Raw genomic sequence first — 26,267 nt, forward strand, 5'->3', positions numbered from 1 at the left:
CCTTCTGTCATGGTTTGGGGTGGAACTTAAGGATGAAATTTCTTGTACTGGAGAAGTTTAATTTTGCATTTGTGGGAGGACTGTGATCCAGTACTGCTGCTGTGAGGAAGACAGGGCTGCTGCACAAAACTTGGCTCTAAATGATACATCCGGTGCTGTGATAAACCTGTGAAAATTGAAGCAATGTAAACTAGTATCTTGAGCTTTTGCGTAAGGTGAAGTTTAGTTTGTTTATTGGGCAATGTACGTTGTTATCATGCCAGAGTGGGAACATGATAGGAGACAACCTTAAGCTGTCATGTGATAGATATAAAAACCTGCTGTTCTTTTATGAGCCTTTCGTGCTCACTTCCCTTCTCAGATTCAAAATGGTATTGGAAACATGCCCAGTAGCAATGCTCACATATGTAAGGGGTTTTTTTAACTTGTAGGCTAGTGTAACTGCCTTCCCACACAAGAGGCAGTGCTGAGGTTTCCTCTTCTTGCTGCTATATCAGAAGTATTTATTAAAAAAGAAGTCTTTTGTAAGACAGCAGTTTGCTTTATTACCATCTCACCATTATTAGCACATACTAAATAACATGCCATCCTATAGTAAAATCTACCAGCAGAAAAGCTTTGAAAGAAGATTCGTCAGTTTGATTATAGACTTGTCAGATTGATTATTATGTTGTTCTGAAAGTAAACCACTACACCTCCTGCAAAATTATGATAGGGCAGCCATGGTTACAAGTTAGTAAATCATCTCATGCAGAAAATCTTTAGAGCAGCTTATATACTCCTTTGGGTCAGCTAGTCCTTTTCCTTAGCGTTGTTGGAGTTACCAGGGAAAACAATAGTGCACAATGTTCTCCCATTTTTTTATTACATCTGTAAAATGAACCAAGCCTCACTGGTTTTGCTAGGCCACCTTCTGGGACTCTGCTTATGCCAGTGATCTGTAGGGCTTTCATGGGAGGAGTTACCAAGATCTCCATAGCAGTCAAATAGGCCTGGAGCAGCAAAAGCCATGTATTGAATATGCATTGGGGTATTTTTTCTTCTTTTTTTCTTCTCTGTGGTCTATTTTACTTTGGTTTTAAATCCCTCTTTGAAACACATGTTATCTTTGACTAAATTGGAGAGAAGCATGTGCAATAACAATACAGCTCTTTAAGTTAAGTGGCTAGAATTGCATGTCTGAATGCTATTTGTTGTGCTTCTCCTCTCAAACCTTTTATTTCTTTTAAACAGGAAAATTCAAGAGAAGAGAGCAGAGGTCTGGTTCACCAGGTCTCCAATGAAAGCAGACTCTCTATAGCTGACTCTCTCACAGAATTTTTTGATGCACAGGAAGTCCTACTGTCTGCTAGCTCTTCAGAAAATGAGGTCTGAGCATTAAGATTGACATAATTCTTATGTAGTTTCTTATCTGCTACTTGACCCATGGTCTTTCTGAGTGCTAGCTGCACATCAGATGACTGCCAGAAAAGGAAAATTTTCAAAACATTTAAGAAGCTAATATGCTGCCTATATTTATTTGGTGTCATTGTATCTTCACAATAAAATGTAATTATTATGGAGAAGTCTTATATGCAATTGAAGCAAATGGACATTAGGTCACTAGTATGCAGATATTGCATATACTGTCTGCCTTAAGTCATTATACAGGTGCTCCAGAAATTGTATTGTAGAAATATATTCATAGCTGTCCTTCTGGTGCCTGTAGGTACTTTGGGGCTGATGTCATGCATATTGAAACTTATTAGCTCATTTAGCTGTTTCAGACTCCGTAAAAACTTTGGCTTCCCATATGAGCAAAGCCTTCTTAGATGTGAGGCCAAGAAGATGAAGCACGTCTCCACTAAAAGAATAGTCAAATTTTCAGTGATGGTGATCTCTCCCAAACTCAGTTGTATCTTCTTAGGACTTCTTAGTTCGTTTCTGTAATATTGAAACACAGCTTAAATAGTTCAAATCCATTAAAACAATAATTGCAGAGGAAAGTAACAGTTTTCATGTGTATATGGGGTTATTTTAATGTGTGATTGTTTTGCTTATTTCTCCACCACACACTCAGGTATCAGATGATGACTCATATGTAAGTGATATCAGTGATAATGTCTCAGAAGATAACCTAAGCAATGACATAGAGAATGAACGACAAACTTTAGGTAAGTTTAGTGTTTTATTATACCATGTTATGAGAATTTTCTTTGTTTATTTTTGTTTGGATATTTTTTCTTCTCTTTCTAGAAATAATTTGATATTACAAGTTTTGAGATGTAAACAGCCTGTGGTTCTTTCTCTTGCAGCCTCAGATTGGTTTAGAACAGTGCATTCTGGCTAACCTGCATAACAGAGCCTAGGCACCATTGATTAAGCAGCATGGTCGTTCTGTATCAGCAGAGAAACACCTATTTTCTTGGCTTCTTTGGTGCAACTCCCACTCCTTTTCAGTTCCTTTCATGGCTACAGGATTTTTCAAAGTAGCAAGGCCTCGCTGCTTGCTTTTTTTAAATTTTTTTTCCAAAAAATAATTTTCTTCTTGTCAGTCTGGTTTTGGGGTGGGTTTTTTTTTCAGTCTGCAGTTTAACAACTGCACTCTGTTGTTTTTAGCAGAACGCAGTGTTTAAAGGAACTTGAGAATAATTACACACTGGTAGACCTGGTGTATGACCATAAGGATTTCTTTTTTGCATGTTTTAATCATGACAGTCTTATTAGTACATATGTTTATTAAACTGTCTTGCTAATTAGAGACAGAATCAAAAAAAGAGGGAGATGAATTGGTCATAACAAACTAATTGGGTTTGTGCGTTCAACTCCTTTCAGCTAACCACAGTGTTCTTCCCACTTTATCAATACATATATTTCTATCTTCACAAATGCTGAATGGTGGTTTCTTACTTAGCAGCTGTTTCCTGATCGTCTCAAAGGACCAGTGGATCCCTATGAACTTGGGATTGATACATCTGGAGATCTGTGGTATTCTGTAACTGTTTAAAATGAAGTAGAAAAATAAAGATTATTTATCTCATGATCTGGACCTTAGAAAACTGTACTAGTGTGGCTGTTCATCTTCTTGTATCAAAGACTATTACTGAAGCTTTTCTGTATTAGCAGCACCACCACATGCTTCTGCTACTTGGTATTTCTGTGCTTTGGGCAGCCTGCCACTCCCATTAATACCAAACTGGATGTCTTTTTCCTACAGGGCTTTAGCTGAACCATAAATTGTGGGATTATGATAAAATCCTCTGGCCACTGTAATGTAGAAGGTCAGACCAGATGATGATAATAGTCCAGTCTGGCCCTGAAAGTCATTGAGTCTAGCTGGAGGTCAGATGTCTTAATCTCCTTCAGCATTATTGCTGGCTATTTGTCTCAGCTCTTGCAAACTAGAACTGCATGGGCTTTTCTTTTGATGGGGGTGGGTAAACTTCACTGGATAGAAAATGTGGTATCTGAATAGATTAGTTGTTTCTCTACTCTGTTTTGTCACTGGTTTACCCTAATTAATGGGCTGGTCCAGAATATGTAATTCATTCAGTTAATATTCTGTATAATATTTTAATCAGAAGCTGTCAAAGGGCATAGCCAAATCCCATTTTGGAGAGCTCTTTTGATCAAGGATTAATTTTTTGCATTTACCTCTTTCTCCAGATATGCACTCATTCCTGAGGTATCTAAGGGAACATACTTCTTTTTTGTCTGTTCTGTTATTAAATAAATTCTTTCAAGAGGGAATATAGGAGCCAACCTTTTAACTCTTAATAGTATAATTGCTTCAGGTAGATTTTATTTTTTTTATTCATATGCCATTTTTATGCAAAATGGAAGAGGTAGGCAGTAGACTGCAGATAGTTCACCTGTCCTCATTACAGTAACTTGGTCATAGGAGATATTAAGACATTTATTTTGTGAGTGGCAGGAAAGACGGAAACTTCTTCCTCAAAACTTTTAGGCTGTTGATTACACTTGAAAACTACCATCTGAGGCATGAGCCATACATGGCAGTGATGGAGAAGTTAGCCCTTGTGGTTATCTGTACTTGGTCACTTTGGAAGCACTGCTGGTATCATGCTTATTATGTTGCTGGACCATCAGAGGAAATACTGATTGAAATCATGCATTTAAGGGCAGTGATTCTTTGGCATGTGCAGCACAGTGCTGCCCAGTGCTGTTTTAACTCCTCCCACAACAAAGGTGTGTGAGGGAAGCCAGATGAGGACAGGGGTTGACAGACTGGGGCTATACCTGAATGTCTCCAAATGGTAACTCATTCTAGAGCAGGAGCTTCCTAGGTGCCTCGAAAGCTGTTTAAAGATAAAATATGTTCTTGTAGTGGCAACTGTATTCCTCTGAAATGAGACTGATGTACAGTTAAGCAATGTAATCACTTCAGACTAACGCCTATTGCAGAAGCTTGTAGCTCGATTTTGATCCTGTGACAAATCATTTTGTGGCACACTTTATCCTGTTCCAATTGCTTTGACGTGGTAACACAGACTTCAGATATTCATGTCAAGGACTCTTGACATAAGACTTTTTTTTTTTTATCTTCAGCAAATGCATAGCTCCACAGTTGCATCAGCTTTTCCACCTTTAAAACAGGCCATTTCTCCCCCAACATGTGGGTATATCTAAAGCTAACCACTGAAATATTTGAAGTGCAAAGTGCTGTGGGGAGCACTGTGGAAAAGCCTGCGTGTAAATCTGTGGTGCAATAAATTTCCCTGGTAGGAATATTCAAAAAAGTAGAAAAAGATAAGAAGGAGTTGTTATTATGCTTGGAACTGTAAGTTACGCTTTGCCTTCTGAGAAGTGTTGACTTAATTGAAGCTCTGTCAAGGAGGGAGGTATTATGTCCCTGAAACAGATAGGAATCCATCTCTGTTACAAATAAAATAATTACAGTATTTCTTCATTCAAATTCAGTGGAAAGACTAAGCTTTTCTTATAGCCTTTAAGGGGAAGGCAGGTAATTTTTTTATGTATCTTTTGTACCTGGCATTTACCTTGGTTAACATACAGAAGTTTAAAATCTTATTCTTAAATTTATCTTTTTTATAACAGGCTATCTTCAAACCACACTTGGAATACTTGAATGAATTGTGAGTGTGGAAGGACCTTTTGACAGAAAAGAGCTGGTTGCATTTTAATGTCCGTTTGCAAAGGGGATGAAACTTAAGTAGGCAGTGAATTGACTTGTTCTGCCACTTCCCTCTTTTTCAGACTGTGTTTCTGAAAGTGGAATTGGATGCAATTCTAAACGGAGAACATGTTTACCAGCTCCATGTCCTAATACAAGTAACATCAGCCTATGGAATATCCTGAGAAATAACATAGGAAAGGATCTCTCCAAAGTGGCCATGCCTGTTGAATTAAATGAGCCACTTAACACCCTTCAGCGTCTCTGTGAGGAGCTGGAGTACAGTGAACTACTAGATAAAGCAGCACATATGCCTAACCCATTTGAACGGATGGTAAATATGTTATTCCAGATATTTAGTAACATTTGATGTAATTAGAGTAGATTAAATGTAAAAACAATCTGCCAAAGAAATGAAGATGTTCTGTTCCATCTTTTTTCTCCCAGCTGAAAGGCAGACTCTGCAGACGTCTATCAGTACATATGTACTCACCGTTTTTCACTCTTCTGCATTATTTCTGTTGCTTTGTCAGGAAGTCTCTCTCCTTGAGTACCTGCTGTCCTGCAAGGTTAAGCAGAAGAATAATTTAGTTCTGTTTTGCAGCTCTTACTCTGTAAGATTAGGAGGGCTGTGAACTAATATACTTCCCTCTTCAGTGTGAAAGCTACAATATATCCTTTATTTTTTAAGGCTGTCTAATCTGGTAACACATTTGTGCTGGATATTCCAGTCCTACCCTACTGTGATATCTTTATATTAACTAAATGAGCTCCATTTGTTTTATCAACTGATTTTGTGAAGTTTTGGTACAAAATGTTAAGGATCTCAAAACCAGGGCATATGAATGTATGTTGGGAACAATAATGGTGTCACCTTCGTTCAGTGCAGAACCCCGAATTCAGCATTTGGCAAAAGAACAAGAGACAAATGCATTTCATTTGTTCTGCTTCCAGGTGCACAGCAGCTATTTAATATGTAAGCCCATAAATAAAGAATTCAAAGCTCTCTAAATTCTCTTAAATGTGAGCTATAGATTGTCCTTTAAATTGAATTAAGCCTTTTCAACTCAATATATCTTACCTTAACATGAGGTATGAATGTAAATGAATGTAAATAGTTGTGTTATAAATACTGTTTGAAAAGCCTCTTGCTCCATTCTGACACTCTGTAAGGGTTATAATTTGGTGTCTGTTCTCAAGACAGAGGGTGTGGGTGTTAACTGGAGTTTTCATTGCATAGCTTTTCTTGTTCCTTTGAGAACATATGTGAAAAGGGAAAGGAAATGAGCAGTAGTTAGTTGTTCATATGGGAGTGAAAAGAAGCCTTTTCCCTCCTTCCCACACCCAAGCTTCTGAAAATTACCTCAGGATGAAGTATTTTTTGCCTTTGAAAAATTCCTGAGGCAAAACTAATGCTAGCTGTTGCATAGAAATTGCAATAGTTCATAAAATAGCCATTCTGAGGTAGCGTAAGTTTGAGAAGTTTAGGAGAGTTTCTCTAGGAAAACTCTCTAGTTTCTCTAGAAAAAGGAGAGCATATACACTTTCGGAAGATGAGGAAAAGGAAATTAAAAGGGAGAAAAATGGTACAAGAGGAACCTGAATTGAACAAACCCAGATTCTAATTCCTCAGGTTTAGGAGGAATTATGCTTGAGTTGACTGCAAAAATTTGGAACAGTTTCATAATTAGGTAATAGTAGATAAAAGGCAATTCAATTCAAGCTGCATTAGAAATAACAAACTTGGTGAAAACCAACTTCCTGTGCCATGTTTAGGAAAGGGTGGTCCATAGATCCATAGAATCACAGACCATACCTGTAAAAGCCAGTTACGATACAAAATCTAACAGTGATTTTTAAGGTTACTGCTTTAGCTGTTGCAGAATGCTAAGCTGTTTCAAACGGGTTTCAGAAATGCTGTCTTCAGTTGATGAAATTTGCAGTGCTTGACCCTAATAATTCCATCCCTGGACCATTGAATGACTTTCTGAAAACTCAATTCTCTAATGTGTGAGCTAGTGCTTAACTTGCAGGAGGCATGCATTATTGTAGCCTGCAAATAAATGATGGGAAAAGTGCAGAATCTGAGCTCAGGATAAGACCTTATTTTTCTTTCCTTCTGTTAAATCAGAATGTATAGGAAAAAATTGTTTATGGCTGCAGTAAATGAATTAATCAAAATTCCACATTTTATTCCCAGGTGTATATAGCTGCATTTGCAGTCTCTGCGTATGCCTCCAGTTACTACCGAGCTGGAAGTAAGCCATTTAATCCTGTGCTTGGAGAAACCTATGAATGTATTCGTGAAGATAAGGGTTTCCAGTTCTTTGCGGAACAGGTATTGTATGCTGCAACCCTTAGATTTGCTACTCGATACACTGCTTAATTGTAAGTGCATGGCTGGAATCCTCTGGAATTAATAGCAAAATACAAAATTACTTTAACCTGAGCCCAGCAAAACTCAAGGGACACTGCAGAATTATATATGAAGGAAATTGTATTTTGAGGAAAGTCTGCTAACTCTGGGATGGAGCATGACAACCGACAGATGACACTGAAGCAGAAAAGGCTGGCAGGCTGCCTACTCCAGTAACTAGATAACTTGTTTAAGTAGAGTGCAATTCCCCATGCTGAAATCTGATCATGACTGCAACAAGCATTCACATTCTTGTCATTTTCTTTTGTGTGTACTGTATCTTCAGCTGTTTAATGTCCTCTTCGATAACAAATATATCCCTTGTGTGAGTCAATCAACCACTAGTATTTTCTGTGGTACCATGAATATTTCTGCTTTCTATCCAAATACTTTATGGGCTAAGCCTTTCAGATCTGGTGCCACAGCCTACTAGATGAAGGATGTATACAACATATCAAGGTCTGACTGTTTATGAATAAATCAGGTCAAACGCTGCTTTTTCTAAAGAGGAATATTAATACATGAGGGGACTTGGGCTGTTAACAGCTATTGTTCCAATACGAGCATGTAAGCGATGCAATATATAGAGTGGTAAGGTTACTATAATCATATGGGGTGGAGGAATATTAGGAAGGAAGGGCAGCATAGGGGGAAACATTTCATGCAGCTTGCAAGCATTAAATATTTCTCTTTGCATCAGGAGCTGTTGTTGCTTATTGCTTGTGCAAGCATTTGATGCTTACTCTAGATAATGTGTTAGTGCAGATAGTATGTAATCCATGGAATAGAGAGGTAAAACACAAGCAAAAAAAAAACCCAGCAGAGATTCTGTTCTATTACTAGAGTGAGTTTAGAATAACTCCACTTAGCACTATGACCTTACTCTAGAATTATAACAGTTTAAGTAAGAGCTAAGTTTAACCCATGAATTATAGTGACATCTGGGGTTAATCTTGCTGCCGTGAGAGTGTTGATCTTCGTGGATTAGGGCATAGCTGAGAGTAATTAGTTGTCCTGGGTTCAGCTGTAACAGTTATTTTTCTCCTTAGTAGCTGATGCAGTGCTGTGTTTTAGCTTTAGTCTGAGAACAATGCTGATAACACACCGATGTTTTAGTTGTTGCCCAGTAGCACTTACCCTGATCAAGGACTTTCTCAGTCTCAGTCTCATGCTCTGCCAGTGAGGAGGGGTACAGGAAGCCAGGAGGAAGCAGAGACAGGACACCTGACCCAAACTGGCCAAAGGGATACTCCATACCACAGCATGTCATGCCCAGTATATAAACAGGGGGGAGTTACCCAGAAGGGCAGATCGCTGCTAGGTCGGGCTGGGTATTGGTCAGTGGAAAGTAAAACTTCATTTGAGCCACGTAGGTGCTTCAGAAATTAAATTCATAGTGGGAAATAGCAATTGGACTTGAAAATAAAGTTGTCTTTGTCAAAAGAACTGTAGGCATTGCACATCAAAGAGATGGTCCTGGTCAGTTGGTTGTATGTTCAACCAGAAGGGTGAATTTACAGCCAAAGAGGAGTGGTTGCTTTCACTTTTTGCAGTTACTTCATTATTTGCTATTTCCTTTTAATAGTCTGCACTGTGTATTTGTATATTTACTCACAGTCCTTGCTTTGCTGTTTTGGTGGTTGCCCTAATTCATGTGTGTGCTATTACTCAAAGCTAATAAAATGCAGTGTGTGTGGATACAGTTTAGCACCTGGGGTGTCACTACTGCTGGTAGAGGTTGCTAGATGGGATTTCATGGCTTGATTTCTCCACCCATGGCCCCCTCAGAGATTCTGATCACTGCCTCATCCCTCATAGTCAGGGTTTTGTGGGTATTTGCTGTACAGAAGAATTTGTCCCTTTGGTTTTTTTTATCCTTGCCTGTGTGCTCAAAGTGTGGCTTCTGTCAATATATTAAGAGATCCTAAGGGTAAATATAATTATCACCTTAGAGACAAGGTACAAAATGCATAGTTCGATTTTCACTCTATGAACAAAATTTACAGGCTTTTTAAAATAAGTACTTCCCATTTCTTTCAAGGCTTCCTAGGTCTCAGTATCTTATTAATCTCACTGACACCCCCTTCAGGACACAACTGCAAAGGGAAAGTAAATGTTCAAATCGTAAATGCCATGTATGAATGAAAAATTAAAGAGAAAAACTAAAGAATCCAAACTGAAATGACTGCTCAAGTGTTAATATGTCCATCCTTTTTTTTTCCTCCCTTTCATGTCTTGCTATTAGGTCAGTCACCACCCACCTATTTCTGCATGCCATGCTGAATCTGTGAATTTTGCTTTTTGGCAAGGTAACTCTTCAGTCTATCATTTACTTTTACTATTTTCAGAATATTTTCATTGTATGTCTTAAATGAAGCATCCAGAAACTTGGAAAATGTGAAAATCCCTACTTATATTGTATTAGAATGACTTCAAGAAATGCTAGCTTATATGTACATGCACGTTTCTTTCTTGGATCTTCTGCTATTAGAAAAATATTCGTTTTTCTAATAACATTGATCTCTTCATGTATAAATATCTGCATTTCTTTAAAATCAGATTTGTTGAGGGGCATTCTTTAGTAAGGAGGAGTTGTATCTCAAGCTATTTATAAAACAAACAAGCTGGAACACAGTGTGAAAAACTACAAGTTAAATCTGGAGCTTTGGCAGATCCTGTAAACCTGTTCTGAAAACAATTTCCAAAAATGAGCATAACAGCAAGGATAAATATATTTACCTTGTCTTTCTCTGCTGACATTATTACAGTATGTAAGATTTTGTGCTATTTAACTCTGAACACTGTGTTTCAAAAGAAGTGCGTTGAGCTTTGTTTGCTGTGTGGTGCTGGTGAAGATGTCAGCCAGTCACAGTTCCTGTGTGGCTGGATATTTTTGGAGTGTATACAGAACATAACTATGCCTCTTAACTCAGTGAAAATCCTTCACCCAGAGGTTTTCCAGTTTGCAATGTAGCCATATTATAACCTTTAATTCTGTTATGATGACTCTGCTGGGTTGTTGAGAGTTATTACAGATGGAGCCACACTGAACAGAAATGGGAACTCTGACATTAGTTTGGATTTCATTATTCAATTTAATTCTTTGTTTTGTAAACAAATACAAAGATACAAGAGTCCTGTTCATGGTGAAAAAGCAAAGCTGCCCAAAAATTCATTCAGTAACTGAATACTGTATAAATAAGACTGAATAGCAGCCTGTCTTAATAAAACCAGATGAATTCCAGAGAAATGTATGCTGTCTATAGCTTATTCGAATTCCTCGCTTTTGAAAAAGTTTTTGAGAGGGGACTCCTAGGCCTCTGTTACTTCAATAATCCACTATATAATGAAAAAAAACCCTAAACCCATGTTCATGTTCTAAGGTCCACAGCATTCTTTGAACACTTTTATTATGTTGCAGTTTGTTATTTTTCATTACTTGATAATCAAGTAGATCCCAGAAGTAGATTGATTCACCCATGCCTATGACCAAACCTGTCTTTTTCTTTCCTTTTCCTGTTTCAGATGTAAGATGGAAAAACAAATTTTGGGGAAAATCCATGGAAATTGTTCCAGTTGGTACAACACATGTAACTCTTCCAGCGTAAGTGCTGCAGTTGTGCATTGCTGTTTACACACAGGCACAGACATGCTTACACACACTGGAGCCACAGTTGTCCGGATGAGAACAAGCAATGTCATGCTGTATTAGACCTTTGGAAGAATTACTGATTAAGATTTAATTTAAAAAGGGGGGAGGGGAGAGAGAGAAAAAAACCTCACCAAACCAAAAATGGAAGCATAAAACAGAAGCAGTAACTCTTCTGAAGGTTATAAAAAGCAAAAGATGAAATAGAAAACGTTACTCCTGTGTATCTTGAAAAAAAGCAAAATTGGTAGTTTTGTACTTCAGTTGAGTTTAAAGCTTCACGCATTTTAAACTCACAGGGACAAATTGCATGGTAGACGAAGATACGAATTCTTTTGCCTGAATTTGGGTTTGTGGGAGAGAGTGTTGGGGTTGTTCTTGTCATTTGTACCTACATTTGTACAGACCATAACACCATGGGGTCCTGGTTTGTAGGTGAGGCCGATAGCCATCATCACTGCATAAGTAATTACTGTAAATGATAAACAGAACCAGTTGCATATCTGTTGTTTATTATCTAAGGAGGTAAGCAGCCACTGTAGGTAAGCGTTGAGTATAGTTTAATAAAATAAAATAAAATCTGCAGCGTTCCTATGCAGGCTTGTCTGAGTGCCCATTACAGATCAACCATTAAAATCCCTTAAGGGGTTTTCTGGGAGACAGGATTGTTGTCATAGGGTTTGTTTTTGAGAAGGTGTAGGGGGAAAAAAATGGCTTTGTGGGGTTTTTTAATCAAGTTTTCTACTTTTCTTTTCTTTTGCCCCGACAAGTTTGAGAGCTCATTTGAACATAGAATGAGATTTTTCTTGTGTGTATTTTTCTTACAGTTTTAAAGACCATTTTGCATGGAACAAGGTGACATCTTGCATCCATAACATTTTAAGTGGGCAAAGATGGATTGAACACTATGGAGAGATCATCATCAAAAACCTTAACGATGACACTTGCCACTGCAAACTGACTTTCATAAAGGTAACCACAGCAGTAACCACGGCAATGTTGGCAGTCAGTGCCTTTTCTAACAGACGCAGCAGTGTGTGGATGCTTTGCTGAAGCTCAGTACAACTGCTTACGAGCTTTATTTTCCTAGAGTTCTGCTGTAATTACTTGTGGTTCTTTGAGAAGCTTTAACTCTGAAGGAACTGCTGCTCAGTAGGTAGAGCCAGACAAGAAAGAGAAGCAACAGCTTTCTCAGGTGATTCCACTGGAGATGCAGAAAAGTATGAGGAAATGGAAGGAAGAAATATGATGAAAAAACTAGTGTGTTTGATGAGAGAGGTAGGCACAAGGTGTCTGTGGACAGTGGTTTACCACATGCCTCCTGCTAACCCATTGGCATGTGCTGTAGTTACATTCATTCACCAACTATAAAACCAGTGCTTAGGCACGGTGCTTTGCAGGTTTTCAGAAGAGTTTAAGTGAGAGGCTGTGGTGTTACTGAAAGCTTTTGCTGCAGTACAAAGCATCTAGTACTGCCCCCAAAAAGGCAAACAAAATAAATACAGTCTCAATGTTAGTATTTTAATAAGCTGGATAATAGTACTAACAGCAGTTGTTTGCAGATGATATTGTAATGCACACCTAAATTAGCAGTTTTCATTTCAGAAAACCACTCTACAGCATGGTGCTTCTGACATGGCAAAATCACTCACACTTGTTCTTTATGCACCTTTTTTCCCCTTGTTCCTCTTAATTCTAGGCAAAGTATTGGAATCCAAATGCACATGAGATTGAAGGCAGTGTCATGGATAAATCTGGGAAAGTTGTGCATCGACTCTTTGGGAAGTGGCATGAAAGTTTATACTGTGGGACGAGTTCATCTTCAAACTGCATATGGAGAGCAAGTTAGTGATCAGAATGGCTAACGTACAGAACTTAACATCTGCTTGAGAATAAGCTTATTATTTTAATATCTTTATTAGGCTCCAACTTCTTGTTATTTCTATGTCAAATATTAGATTTTTGTCAGCATTTAAAATGCAGACCAAAAGAATACATCATTTAACTTTAATAATATGGAAAACTTAATACCATGGCTTCCTGCATTTTCCCCATTCTTTCTCATTTTCATATTTGGGAATGAAGTGGGTATTGAAATGAACAAATGAGTGAGGGGAGCTTGGAATTTTCCTTCTAAAGATAATAGTATTTAATTGGGATTCTGAATGTACTCTCTTCTTCTGTAGATCCAATGCCTAAAGGTTATGAACAGTGGTATGGATTTACTCAGTTTGCACTGGAGTTAAATGAACTGGACCTGCAAACTAGGTCATTACTCCCATCCACTGATACACGTTTTAGGCCAGACCAAAGGTAAGAAGTTTTAAATACCTTCCTCAAGTAGTTCTTCATCTTCTGTGTGCTCACTTTACCCTAAGCTCCACCTATTACATGCAGATACCTGCAGTATGTTTCTATTTCTACGTTAATGTACATCTGAAACGGACGCTTTAATCACTTATCAGGAGTTGGTCTAGTCATTATGGACCAGTGTTTCCTAAAATTGGCTCTTGGATGCTTCTAGATAACTACCTTTCAAAAAATGTTAAAACTTCAGTACTTCAGGTACTGGATGTTGAGTGTACTGTGAATAGCCAAAAACTGAGGCACCTGAAACTTCTCTCTGCAGTGGAATTTCTACTGTTGCTAAATTCCAAGCAAAAGAATACAAAATTACTATGACTCTGAGCTTGTCACCAGAGTTACTTTTCTTGAAGTGCTTTCTGATAGTGCAGTTGCCTGCAGATGTGGCTGTTCATCTTTCAAACACCGTGACCTGCCTGCTGTAAAGATTAGATTCTGGAGCTCTAGAGGACCTGGCAAAGATGGGGAACATGAACGCCATTTGTTTCTCTTATTGCTGCTGGTGCTACAGGTTTCTAGAAGAAGGGAATATTGAAGGAGCTGAAATGCAAAAGCAGAGGATTGAGCAGCTACAGAGAGAACGACGGAAGGTGCTGGAAGAAAACAATCTAGAGCATCAGCCTAGATTTTTCAGGTACTACATAATAATTAATATGTACTACCATGTATTGCAATTCTTATTATAGATCTGGTTCTAGCCTGCCACTGAGTGGGCTCCATTTTTTTTTTTCAGGTTTCTTCTGTAGTCTTGATTTTTCTACTTGGGGAATGTAAAACCTCCAGACTTAGTTAAAACTCAGAACTATATATTGTTTTTTCATTAATGCATCCCTGAATTTCTTTCTAATTTTTTACCTTGATGGCAACTTATCTGAATTTGCCTGAGTGAGCATAGAATCTCTGATTCCTTCAAACAAGGTCAAGTAGCTGGATTCAGCTTAATTATCTCTGTGAACTTCTGCTGAATTCAGTGGGATCGCCTTGTGCAGAAGTGTGTGGAGTTGGAGCCTTTCATTTCCAGGGTTATTTTTACACATGTTTCCCCTATTTCATGGGCAGAGAAATATCATTCAGAGGGCACTTTGTTTCTTCCTGTTGTAAATCAATTAACAGGAGACTTCAGCCATCAAAAGACAAAAATGAATGCTAGGTAGGGCATGGCCTTTGCCCTCCAGTTCTTCACTGGGAGAGTTGGAGCCTAGGTTAATGTTGTATGGATCTGTATATCACAGCTAACAAATCCAGGATCCTAATTTTTTTCTGGATACATAGGTAATGTACTTTTGAGGAACACAGAAACGTTTAGAATAGGTGCAAAAAGGGAATGGCTTAAACCACTACATGTCTGGCAAGCTGGTGAGCTAACTCGTCACGACAGTCACACCTGCTAAAGAGAAGCAACTGTTGCTTCCAGCAGGATAGAGGCAAAGTCTAATGCTTAATAATTGTATATTCACAATGAGAATTGTGAATAAGGATGAGGATTTGAATCCTTCCAATGATGATTTGAAAAATGAGATTTGTGGTGTAGATTAAAATAACAGAATACAGAGTTTAATTACTATGTAGCAAAAGTGCTACCCGGTATTATGAGTAGATATGAATTATGCATTTGTCTTTTCAATAGTGATTTCTCTCTTCAACAAATCACAACCCTTGATTTATTTTAAGATTAGTTGGTTATTGTGCCAAAGATGTTGCACACTAGATTAAAAGCAGACTGATTCCTTCAGGGTAAGGTATCTAGTGCAGTGACAGTTGCCTCATGACTGATTGCTTATAGGCTCTCTACGCAGTAACAGTGTCAAGCCATCTTTGGAGAGCTAAAAGGAACATTTCCACTTATCCACACAAAGCTACCTTTGAGACCATGAAATAAATATGAACTTTAATTTTAAGTGCTAAGCACTGGCATGTGACAGTGCAATAAGAGTGTTGATCTCAGCTGAACACTAGGCTGCTGAGATTTATCTCCAACGCGTAGTGAAGACATACCAGCTCGACTCTCCAAGCCATATTGCCCTGTTTGAAGGCTGCACCTGGTTCGAGTGCTGGATTGGGTATCTGTGCATAGTGCTACACTGCATTACACAGCATATGTATGGAAAATATAAGCTTTACATTTAAGACTTCTGTTTAATCTTTGATAGGAAATCCAATGATGATTCCTGGGTGAGCAATGGAACCTACATGGACCTTAGAAAAGAACCTGGTTTTTCCAAACTGGACAATCCTGTCCTCTGGTGAAAAAGGACCTAAATGAAGATATTCCGTGCTGCATTCTTGGATCTGATTTTAAAGAAGTATATATAAAATATATCTACCTATCTATATATATATCTATATATACACACACACATATAATATATGTGTGAGGTGTGTGTATGTGTGCAAATGTGCATATCTCCAGAACTGTTCTTAATTTAGAATCCGATAATTCATTTCCTTTACTCTGACTATTGCAGTGATTGTTTGAATGTATAAATAGCCTGAGTTCTTTTTATAAAATATTTAATAAAATAGTACTGAATGTTAACAGCAAGAGGGAAAAGAGGAGCTTTTACACTACTTTTCCAATGTGTAATAATATCAGTTCTGAGTTAACTTAATGCCTTATCGAATTGCAGTGGAGACAGTAGCATCAGCAGTACTCTAGCTGTGCTGAGAAATCAGAGCGCAAGCCTTAGTAACTCAAACTGTAGGTAGGCTGCCACAGTTCAGTGGTTAGTTTGGCTGCCTCTGAGCTGGTATAAATTGCTAAAACAGGATGGCAGCTGGAGTATGATCTTTTGCTGCTTGTACAAAAGATTTAATTAAGCTTTTGTTTCTATTAGTTTTCTTCTTAGCATTACAGAAGAGGTAGTTCTGAGCTTACATCAGTGGTTCCACTGCCTTATACGTAAACTGTACCCAGCTAAGTGTAGTGCTAGAACTTCAGGATTCGCCAAAATTTTCCACTGGGAAAAATTTCCACTTTGGATTTATAGCCCCCAACAGGGCAAGAGGAGGAGATCCTTTGTGTATATACTGCTTGAGCACTGACTAGATGAAGAAGCTCTCTCTTTTTCCAGTAAGTAAAATCTATACAGAGCACGAAATCCTGTGCTTCCATAGCTTCATTTGTTTTTATTAACCTAAAAATTGCAACAGTAAGACTTTCTGAAAAGTAAGCAAACTAATTGTTTTAAGCTATAAATTTTTTCTTAGTATTTTGATATTTTCTACCTCTTAAGAAATAAGCAACATATTTAAGATCTTATATTTAAAAAATTACCATCTGCCTTATGGAGAAGTGTATGGAGTCTTTGATCTTCGTCTGTTTGTTTGTTATGTTCAGATAAATATTCAAATGTCTTGCACTAAATCAGTTGCATCCCTTTCCTGTAATTTCACATATATGGCTAGATTTGTGAAACTACTAAACCAGAGGTCAGAAATTTAGCAGGAAACACATGTAGCAGAAGTTGCACTTTTGAATGAAAGTTATATAGATAGGCAGTATTTTTGGGTTTTCCATCAAATCACAATGCCACGGTCATTAACAGCATAATTTGCATTCCTACCTATCTGCAGTTCAAACCTGACCCATGATTCTTCAAGTTTCTTCTACATGACTCTGTGACTCTCTGGCAACAATGCAGTTATAGATCTGTATCTTGTCAACACCACTACCCCCCACTTTCTTTTTCTTACATGCCATTTCAGTGACACAAAACATACCCAAATGTTGTTGGCACGTTAAACTGGCTTATGACTGGAACAATTGGACATGGCATGGATAACATAGACTCCTTGGGGGTCTAGTAGCTTAGAAAAGCTTGCATTTTACTGTGTGCTGCATTGCACTGAAGAACACCCATTCAAAATGGATTAATCTGTTATATGTAACATGAAGGAAATACTATGAAAGCTTCCATTTCAAACCAAATCTCTGATGTCAGATTAGATGTATATTTGAATTTTGCTTTCTGTTACCTTGAAGCTCCATATTCTTAGAGGGAGATGAATGCTTTTTCAGCATCTTTCCCTTTGCCCAGGAATTCTGCCTCACTATCATTTCTGTAGTTTATTACCAAAGAAGTCAGCATCATTCTTTCTATTTAATACATCTTTATAATACTTGACTACAATGCCAGCAGCTTGCAACAAGGCAAGCTTCACATCAATATGAAGACAAAATCTGGGCTTTGATTCCAAAGGAAATCTTAACCTCTGGGGACTGTTTGGCTTTTCAAGGAAAGTGAGGATCTCTTTGTGGCTTTTTCCCTTCCTGTGTTTTATTCTTGTACTAACTGTCAAAATATGGCAAAGAAATGAGTTGATATTTGTAATTATCCTTGGTGTTGCTGTTGGTAATTACAATTTATAGTAAAAGTAACGTTCATTTAACAACAAAATACAGTAGGGGAAATAAAAGAAAACTTCTAAGAAAGGGAACAATATTTGTGGAGGATGCAGTGAACTTGCTCATCGTCATATTTGGCAGCTACTGTGATTACTGTTTGATCTGATTGCTGGGTTTGTATTTTCTGTGTATGGGGAGATTTCCCCATGCTTTGACAGATGAACTAATAGTTGATAGTACCTGGTATTAAAGAATTAGAGGCCAAAAGGCATAGTATTTTAATGCATTAAAATCAACAGGTGTTAAATGAAACTAATCTCATATTTGGTGGTTTTGATTTTTGAGAAATCAGACTGGCAGTGTTGCCATTTATCTTACAGTCTAAAATGTCTAAAATACATTTGACTAATGACGAGAAGCACTGGGCTGAGTAGTGCCTTATGTAAAATTTTCTTCAGCAAAATTCCCATATCAAGAAGGTTAACTGCAGAATTTCACTATCTCCAGAAAAATAACGCCTGAGAATAATCCAGGGCATTTCTTAAATACAGGAAGTAAAAATCATTGCCCAAGTAGTAGCTCCTTTTGTAAATCTCTGATACACATCTGCAAACACAGTAAGACTAGTTGTGAACGATTCCATGAATGACCCCATGTTTCTGGCAGCAGCATAGTTGTCCCTGCTTACTTCTGTATTGTTTTGGTTTAGTTGTTAAACTTCTGTCATCTGTATATTAAGAAGTGGAAGAAAATTGTCTTGATGTTACCTCCTTGTATTTCTGCATAAAAATATATTCATTATTCACAAACCTTAATATACTCTATACAATTATTCTTGGTAAAATATGAAATTTTGGTAATTTTCTTTCTCAAATCTTTGTATGTATTAATGGGTGCACAATTTGCAGTAGCTTTCTGCAGTATAACGAAGACTGTTGTTTTTAATAACTGACATAGAGGGACTTTTCCCTCCCCCATTTCTACTCTATATGGTGAAAAGAATATATCAGACAACTTACTGCTTCCTTTCATACACAGCAGTGATCCTCAAGCTGTTCAACTCAATGGATCAGTCTTAAAATTTCCTTACGACCATCGCCTGCTGTTACAGCTTTCTTATTTGATAACTGTATAAACATGACTAAATATGATTTGGGAGGGCAGTTTGAGAAGCACTCATCTAGCACTGCCTTTCATTGTGAATCCCTTCAGAGTAAACCACTTTCAATGAATTTACATCAAGATAGATGATGGAGCAGCTAAGCAGCTAAAACCGCGCCTCTGGGTGTTAAAACACTGGCTCAGTTTTCAAATTACATAGCAAAGAAAGGAAAAAAATCCAGGGAAATACTGGTTGTAGAAGCAGAAACCTACAGCTCTGCTTCCAGCTTTGCAGACTTGACGCTTGTTACGGTGGGATTATGAAACAGTGTCACTTGTTTAGGAGGCTACTCTTGGTAGCATAAAGGGCCCTTTAGACTGAGTGGAACTGGAATACACCATTAATCACTGCGGTTTTTTCTGTATCATCTCTGCTCTCTGAGACATGCTTTATGTGTTATTTTGCCAGCACTGTTGTGCTACTTTTAGATGCAGCAAAGTCCTTAGGTTCTTTTTACAGAGCTCAGAAAATGAGATGCATGGAAAGAAGAGCAAAACCAGCCAACATTTTAATAAGGAAACATCCTAGAGATCTGTTCTTCCATCAACAAGTTTTCTTTGAAGGACTGGAAGCAGGATTTCTGCTTTCTTTTAAAACCTGGCCTCTGGAGGAGGTGCTGGTTGCAGACACAGTCACCTTATTATTTGGCAGTTTACTGTTGTAAGCCAGATCACTGTACAGAAAAGAACACAAATTTATGGGGCCGGAATGTACATCCAGGGACAGCTTTTGGATTGCACAAAGGTCCAGTGCTGGTCTCAAAAAAAACCCAAAGAGAAACCCCCCAAAAATCTAATAAAAAAACCAACCTAACAAAGACCTCACCCCTTCCCACGCCCGCACTTTCCTTCTGCTGTTTACAGTCCTGTTTAGGTTTTCTGTGTGGCCCCTCATGTCTGACAGTCCTTATTCAGCCTCCTATCTTTCTCTTTATTAAAAACAATTTGAAGAATAGGAAACCAGTCCATTCTAACAAGCTTTTAAATGACACATCATGCCTAAGCTTTAGTTAGAAACTTTCCCTCTAAACATTGTGGCCTGCTTCTGTACGTTTTCCTTGACTGTGAGCAAGACTTTCTTCCCATTTGCACTCTGGAGTCAGGCATGATAAGGGTGGCACGCTACGGAAACGTGCATTAGCTCTATCTGCTCAGTAGACTCCTGATCAGTGTCCTTGCGTCTGCTTTTGTGCATCTCTCCGGTTGTCCCTAGATGACCAGCTTTGCAGAGCAGGGCATTTCCAGCATATATTGTTTTATTCAATACAGCACTTTTTTGTGTACAAAAGGGAAGGACGAAATCCAACTTTTCCACAACTGAATACATCTTGCAAGGGCTAGAGTCTGATGGTGCTATTCAAAGGAGTGAAGTTAAAATGAGAAAGGGTTTTTTTGGTTGAGTGTGTTTTCATTCATGGATTATGCCTACTATAAATAAAAATCACAGGATTCACTAACTCATCCTTTCTATTTTCTAGCTACTGGTGGGTGCAACTTACTCCAGCAGCTGTGGGTTCATAAGAAACTGCACATGTTGTCTGGCTTCTCTGTTGAAACTTAGTAAATGCTGTAACTTACCACCAAATGTATTGTTGTACTGCTCAGTTCTTAGATACTGTTCTTGCTGCAGCTTTTGAAAGCAATAAGAGAAATTTTCCACATAAATAGTTGCCATATGTTAAACAATTACTTTAAGCCGTTCCTTTTATATATGAATTGTGGATTTGGTGGTTTTGTTGTTTGAACCAGAACTGTATGAAAGCTTATGAGAATGTTTGGGAGGTTGATCCACAAGATGTGATGGGCTCCTCAGCTCCACACCTTGGAGATGGCTGGTATCCCTGAGAATCAGACAGTCTTGTACTTATGTTAACAGTATTTTACTAGTTCCAGTACTGGAAAAACATACCACATGTATGAGGTACTGCATATGCAAAGCTGCTAAATGCTGAAGTTCTTGTTTGTTTTGATAGGGCATTAGTGATTTCAGAATGAAGAAAGGTATCTCATGTGTTCGAATTATCACTGACTTCCAGATTTTTGAGAAAACTTTCTGTAGTCAGGATGGTTCCTGTTTTCTGCTTTTACTCCAAAAACCTGTAACAATGTTGGAGCACCTTGATGCACAAGTTGATTCATTATTTTTGTCTCTGTAACCAATTTAGTTGGATGTTAATAAACCATACTTGCAAAAGGTCATAAAGCACCCTGACTTCTTCCAAGGGTTGTAAGCATCTTCCTTCATCTTTTTAAGCCTAGCTGCTGTAGTGATCTGTGCAGTTTACACTTTCCTAAATGGTAAGTATGAAAGAGCTTCTATTTGCTAGAAGCCTTATTCATCACTCTTACAGTCTGTCCTGGAGTTGTGCAATATTCCAGTTGTTTACCTGCACTCGCTGTACAGCACTGTCTCATGGCTATTACGTCAGACATGGGGCAGGGCAAAGGGTAAGCTGATGGAATTCATTTAGAGCTAGAAGTTGATACTTAAAAGCAGTTTCTAGTAGACAGATGTGCAGCATAAATGTTACGCTTTAGCATGAATGTGGAAAGCACAAACCACATGTTCTCCATAAAACAACTTTATTTTATCTATGGGATAAAATAAGTAACTGGAAGGAAATGGTATCAATGTGGTGTTTTCTCCCTTAGAGATGGCGATTCGGGACAGCTCTGCCAATCAGACCTCAACTACGTCACACCATCCCACCATATGTATATAAGATGCAATACAGATGGATTAGGATCTTGAAAAACATGGGATAGTGAGTGTAATTCCTGACTGCAGTTTTGCAGTGCTTCCTAAATTCAGTGTGTGCAAAGATTTGGTGGGAGGGAGCATGGAAGTTCCACAAAGAGCTGGGAAAATTGGATCAATCTGTTACCACACAAAATATCCTCAGCTGTTGTAAATGGCAGTGTAAGGATAGAGGCTGAACGAAAAACAGTTTTTATAGCAGGCAAGAATCAGCTCCTGGTTTTTGAAATCCAGCTATTTTGGTTCTGTATTGGGTTAAGAACTTTGGAACTTGTTCATCATGTCAGTGGGAATCACTTCATTGCTGATTAATTTCATAGAGATTTAATGTGCTTAAAATGGCACCTGTAATAACTAGCATTTACTTCAAGCTGCTGGGAAAACAGCAGTTTACAGAAGCAGTAATTTTTTTGTTGTACTTGTAAAAGGGAGAGGAAGATGGCAAAGTGTGTTCCTTATTGGTGCCGTAATCACAAACACCTAGGGCAGTAGGAACTTCTTTTCCAGAGAAACGGATATGGAGTCAATTTCTTCTGATAGCCCCTTTTGCTGATGACATGCCAAGTACCCACAATGTGGTCAGTGCTACCAAGACAAAACAGGCTGTTCTGCCCTGCAGAAGGGTCAGGTAAACTTGGCTGATATAGACCTTGAATTCAATTTGTGTTTAAGGTCAGTTGTCTGTTCATTTACAGTAATCTTTATTGGAAAGTCATTTTGTGTACTGCAGAGTGATTCAAACCATCACAGCATGAGGCAAAACTCTGACAGCTGAGCAAAGCTTACTCTGCATAGTAACTGACACGTTTTGCCTTCTTTTTTTTTATGCCTCTGTTTTACATTTCTTTCATCTTGCAAACATTGCTCCCCATGCTCAATTTGTTGAATTTTAACTTAGACACCCTCTCATGCAGGGGATGCGTAAGAATGTGTAGGGTTATGCTGAGTTTTGAATGGGGTTAAAAGCTGGCCAGCTACCCAATTCTGCTGTATACTTATGCATTTGTATCTTTGCTTACTCTGTACCAAGGGAAATATTTGAAATTGCTGTGTGCAAACCCTCATTTGAGGTAAATCAGCATTGCTCTACTGAGCTGAGTGTAAAGGAGGCTTAACTTAACTGTGAATTTGACTCTGTGGGCTCATATATGTAAGTTTTTACAGGGTATTGGAACAATAATAAATTCCTAGGAGACAAGATGTTGTGAAAGAACATCAGCTGATGTTTCTGTCTGTAGTTTCACAGACTTCAGGAATCATTCTAAGTGTTAGGGCACCATTTCTCTTTGAGGATTTTTTGAGCTGATGTTTCACTTGCTATTTTACTGAGAGCAGAGAATTTGAAAATGTGATCTTTTTTGCGTAATTGACATTGGTTTTCTTTATCAAAACTTCTTTAATAAAAAACTGCTTTTCTAAATTACAAATTTCTTACTTTTTAACTTATGTTGACAAAAAAAAAAAAAAAAAAAGGAAGCCATGACAAAAGGCTGCAGTAAATCTAGTTTGAATTACTGCAGTGCATGCCTTGAAAAATCCTTTCCTCCTTCGGTTTTATGAGGGTATGTGTGCAATGCCTAGATTGCTGCCTAGAGCAAGGAAGATTATGTAGATCTATCAATAGATGAGAACCTGTCTAACAGCTGAGAAAGATTTACTGTTTTGTTTACTCTTAGGTTTGTTATTATTTCAGTCATTGACAGACTGAAGATGCAGTGAACTCAAGAGATACTTGTATTCACTGTTTGTTACTTGCACTTCAGTCAATGAAACCAATCTTGTAAAAGCAACTAGAGCTATATAATACCTATACAGTTTTTTTGGAAGAGAAAATCAATTTTCTTATGAAGTTCAAAAACAGTGCACCAAATTTTTAAGTCCTTTCATGGCAAAAAATCCTACTGAGGAATTTGCTCAAGAAAGAGCACCACAAGCAGGTCGGTCAGAGCAAACGGAGCTCTCTAGTTATGAAAGGATGCCCATTCTTAACTTGTTCCCTTTCATTTTGAAGAGAGAGTAAAACTTCAGCCAAAGTCGATGGAGGGTAGAGAACTTACTTACAGATATTATATTCTCACCTTTTGTGAATATCAGAAACTGGAAGAGACCTGCAAAAGACATTGCAAGAAAGGCCACAGTAGGAGCTCCACTGTATTTTATCTAGTTGCAGAGCTTCCTAAAGCTGATGCTCATGTGAATGCTTTGGTCTTGATACCAATGGGAATTGTTTGAAATGATGGGGGAAGGGAATGAGCGAAAAGAGTATATATTGTTGAAATAAGATTCTCAGTATTGAAGTGTGCTGTCACGAGGTCCTAGCTATAAGAATGACTGCAGTTCATGCTTTCCCAGTACTTGTTGCTCACACTTCCTTTCATGCAGACACTTCCCCTCAGGACACAGCTGGTCTTCCTTCTCTCTTAGAAACTGCATTGCTCTCGCCGTGATGTATGCCTCGCTGTGGTGAGGCCAGACAGTAAGAACCAAATAAGCCCCAGCTCAAGCTGACTGCGACCCCTTCTGGAGGAGAAACCACATTCTTGTCTCCTAGTTGCAAAGTAGTAGTACTGGCAGTAAGAAAGCAATCCGTCCACACGTGGTTACTTGCATCACCCATTATAGATGCTACTCGCCCAAATCAGTGCGTCATTCAGAGAAAGAAGGGCAGTACAAGCAGCAAGAACACCACTTTCAGTCTATAACAGAGGAAAATGAAATACATTTTTAATTGTCAGAGAACAGGCTTGTCTGTCAAGAGACAGAGAACTGACTTGCTGTCTTTTGGGGCAACACTGTTGCATATTATAAAAGGAGCTCCCATGCAATGAGGAGCCCATGCAGTTTGCAGCCACTTGACAGCCCTTGCTCGTTGTTTCAAAAAGAACTGTGTCCTTTTCATACTGCTTCCCTTTAGTGTGGAAAACCCAGGGATGCTCTTACCCCCAGTGTAAGACATTGCAAAGAAAACCCTTCAAGTGCTGAAACTAGAGAGCAGCAATAGCAAGCTGAAAATTTAAATGGCTTTAGGAAGAAACACGGGTCCTTGGTTTTCGTACCCAATGGGGCGGAACTGCCAGCCCTGTGAGAAACAGGGTGGGTTTTTGCTTCTGTCCTCCCTTGCAGCATGCATTTCCACAGCAGAAAGTGCAGACAGCCCCTGGCAGCTCCTGCTGCACAGACCTTGAGAAGTTGCCCTGAGCCACCTTGTAGTAGGAATGCAGCCTCACAAGTCCTCGGGACCCTCTGGCTTCTTTGCCACTTGTGGTCTTCTCCTCAATGCATGTGCTACTGTTGTGGGCCATAGCCTGCTTCAAAGGTCTCTAGACGAAATTCTCAGTCTCTTTGTGGGTGCTTAAAAATGCATTTACTCTGTTCTCCTGGAAAACCCCTTCTAAATGGCCTTGGAACAGGAATTGTAGTTGTTCAGTTCTGAATGAGAGGTCGAGCTTGACAGTAGGTAATGAAAATGTGGGTTAAGGAGTTGCAAAACAACTGGGAAACAAAGGAGGCACAAAAAACCAAACAGGAGAGAAAAAAATTGTTTTAAATCATAATAAAGCTATTGCTACAAATGTAGTAGATGAAAATGTGTCTGTTGTTATCCAATGAAATATTAATGTTAGCTTCTGAACATGTTGCAAGGTTTGACTACAGCCGTGCCCCAGTTCTGTGTCATGCAATACAAACACCATCCAGCCAGCTGCCTCATGAAGAACTGCAGTCACACACTGCAGATTCTTTGCAAACTTCTGCCCAAACCATTTGCTCCTGCAGCTGGATAGTGAGTACTCTGGGGGGCACACACATCCATTCCATGGATGCAAAAGGAATCGTGTGAACCAGAACAAACACAGGGAGCTGATGGAAGAAAACTGTTCTTACAGTCAGCTTTCCTCCTAGCAGCTTCAGTCACAGGCTTTTCCCTGCAGGCCATTTAACTCCTCTTGTTTTGCCAGTTTTGTCCTAAACTCTACATATTCTTTAGATGTGCTTTTCTTAGTTCTTCCATTCTCTGTAACTTTAAGGATGTCTACAAATAACAAAATCAGTATGAACTGTGCTAACTTTAGGATTATGATCTTTACAGATCTAAAAATGTGACTGTAGAACAACTATGAGTGGAAGTACCATTGATTAAATCAATGTGTATTGTGTAATCATTTACAATCAGTTGTACCTAGCTGCCCATAGTACTATGCACTGTGCAACTACACTTTAAATAGTGCCATGTGCTGTATAGTTGTATTGTAAAGAACCCTGCCAGAGTGCTTACACTCTGAAAGGTGGATGTGTGCAGAAACATAAAGGTGAAGGGCCTCATTTTTTGGTGGCTCAGTGACAGGTATCCTCTGTTTGTAATGTTCTGTTGAAAAAAACCCATTTGACTCTGTAGGTCCTGTTCTGATTACCTGCTAATGGTCAGCTCCATCTCTCTTTCAG

At 38.5% G+C, this 26,267-nt stretch overlaps 1 protein-coding gene across 4 annotated transcripts in view; it reads left to right on the forward strand.

The window, feature by feature from the left end:
• The window catches only part of OSBPL3 (oxysterol binding protein-like 3), a 37,514-nt gene extending 21,704 nt beyond the window's left edge, over positions 1–15,810 (forward strand). For all 4 annotated transcript variants that reach the window (XM_010017936.1, XM_010017938.1, XM_010017937.1 and 1 more), the window contains 11 exons: positions 1,234–1,368; positions 2,060–2,153; positions 5,218–5,468; positions 7,335–7,472; positions 9,796–9,859; positions 11,076–11,154; positions 12,027–12,171; positions 12,899–13,043; positions 13,386–13,512; positions 14,075–14,197; positions 15,714–15,810. In XM_010017936.1, coding sequence (XP_010016238.1) covers positions 1,234–1,368; positions 2,060–2,153; positions 5,218–5,468; positions 7,335–7,472; positions 9,796–9,859; positions 11,076–11,154; positions 12,027–12,171; positions 12,899–13,043; positions 13,386–13,512; positions 14,075–14,197; positions 15,714–15,810 — 1,398 coding nt within the window. The remainder of the gene's footprint in view (positions 1–1,233; positions 1,369–2,059; positions 2,154–5,217; positions 5,469–7,334; positions 7,473–9,795; positions 9,860–11,075; positions 11,155–12,026; positions 12,172–12,898; positions 13,044–13,385; positions 13,513–14,074; positions 14,198–15,713) is intronic.
• Positions 15,811–26,267: the final 10,457 nt, after the last annotated feature.

Source organism: Nestor notabilis, unplaced genomic scaffold (genome assembly GCF_000696875.1).
Source record: "Nestor notabilis isolate BGI_N333 unplaced genomic scaffold, ASM69687v1 scaffold28447, whole genome shotgun sequence".
Lineage (NCBI taxonomy): Eukaryota > Metazoa > Chordata > Aves > Psittaciformes > Psittacidae > Nestor > Nestor notabilis.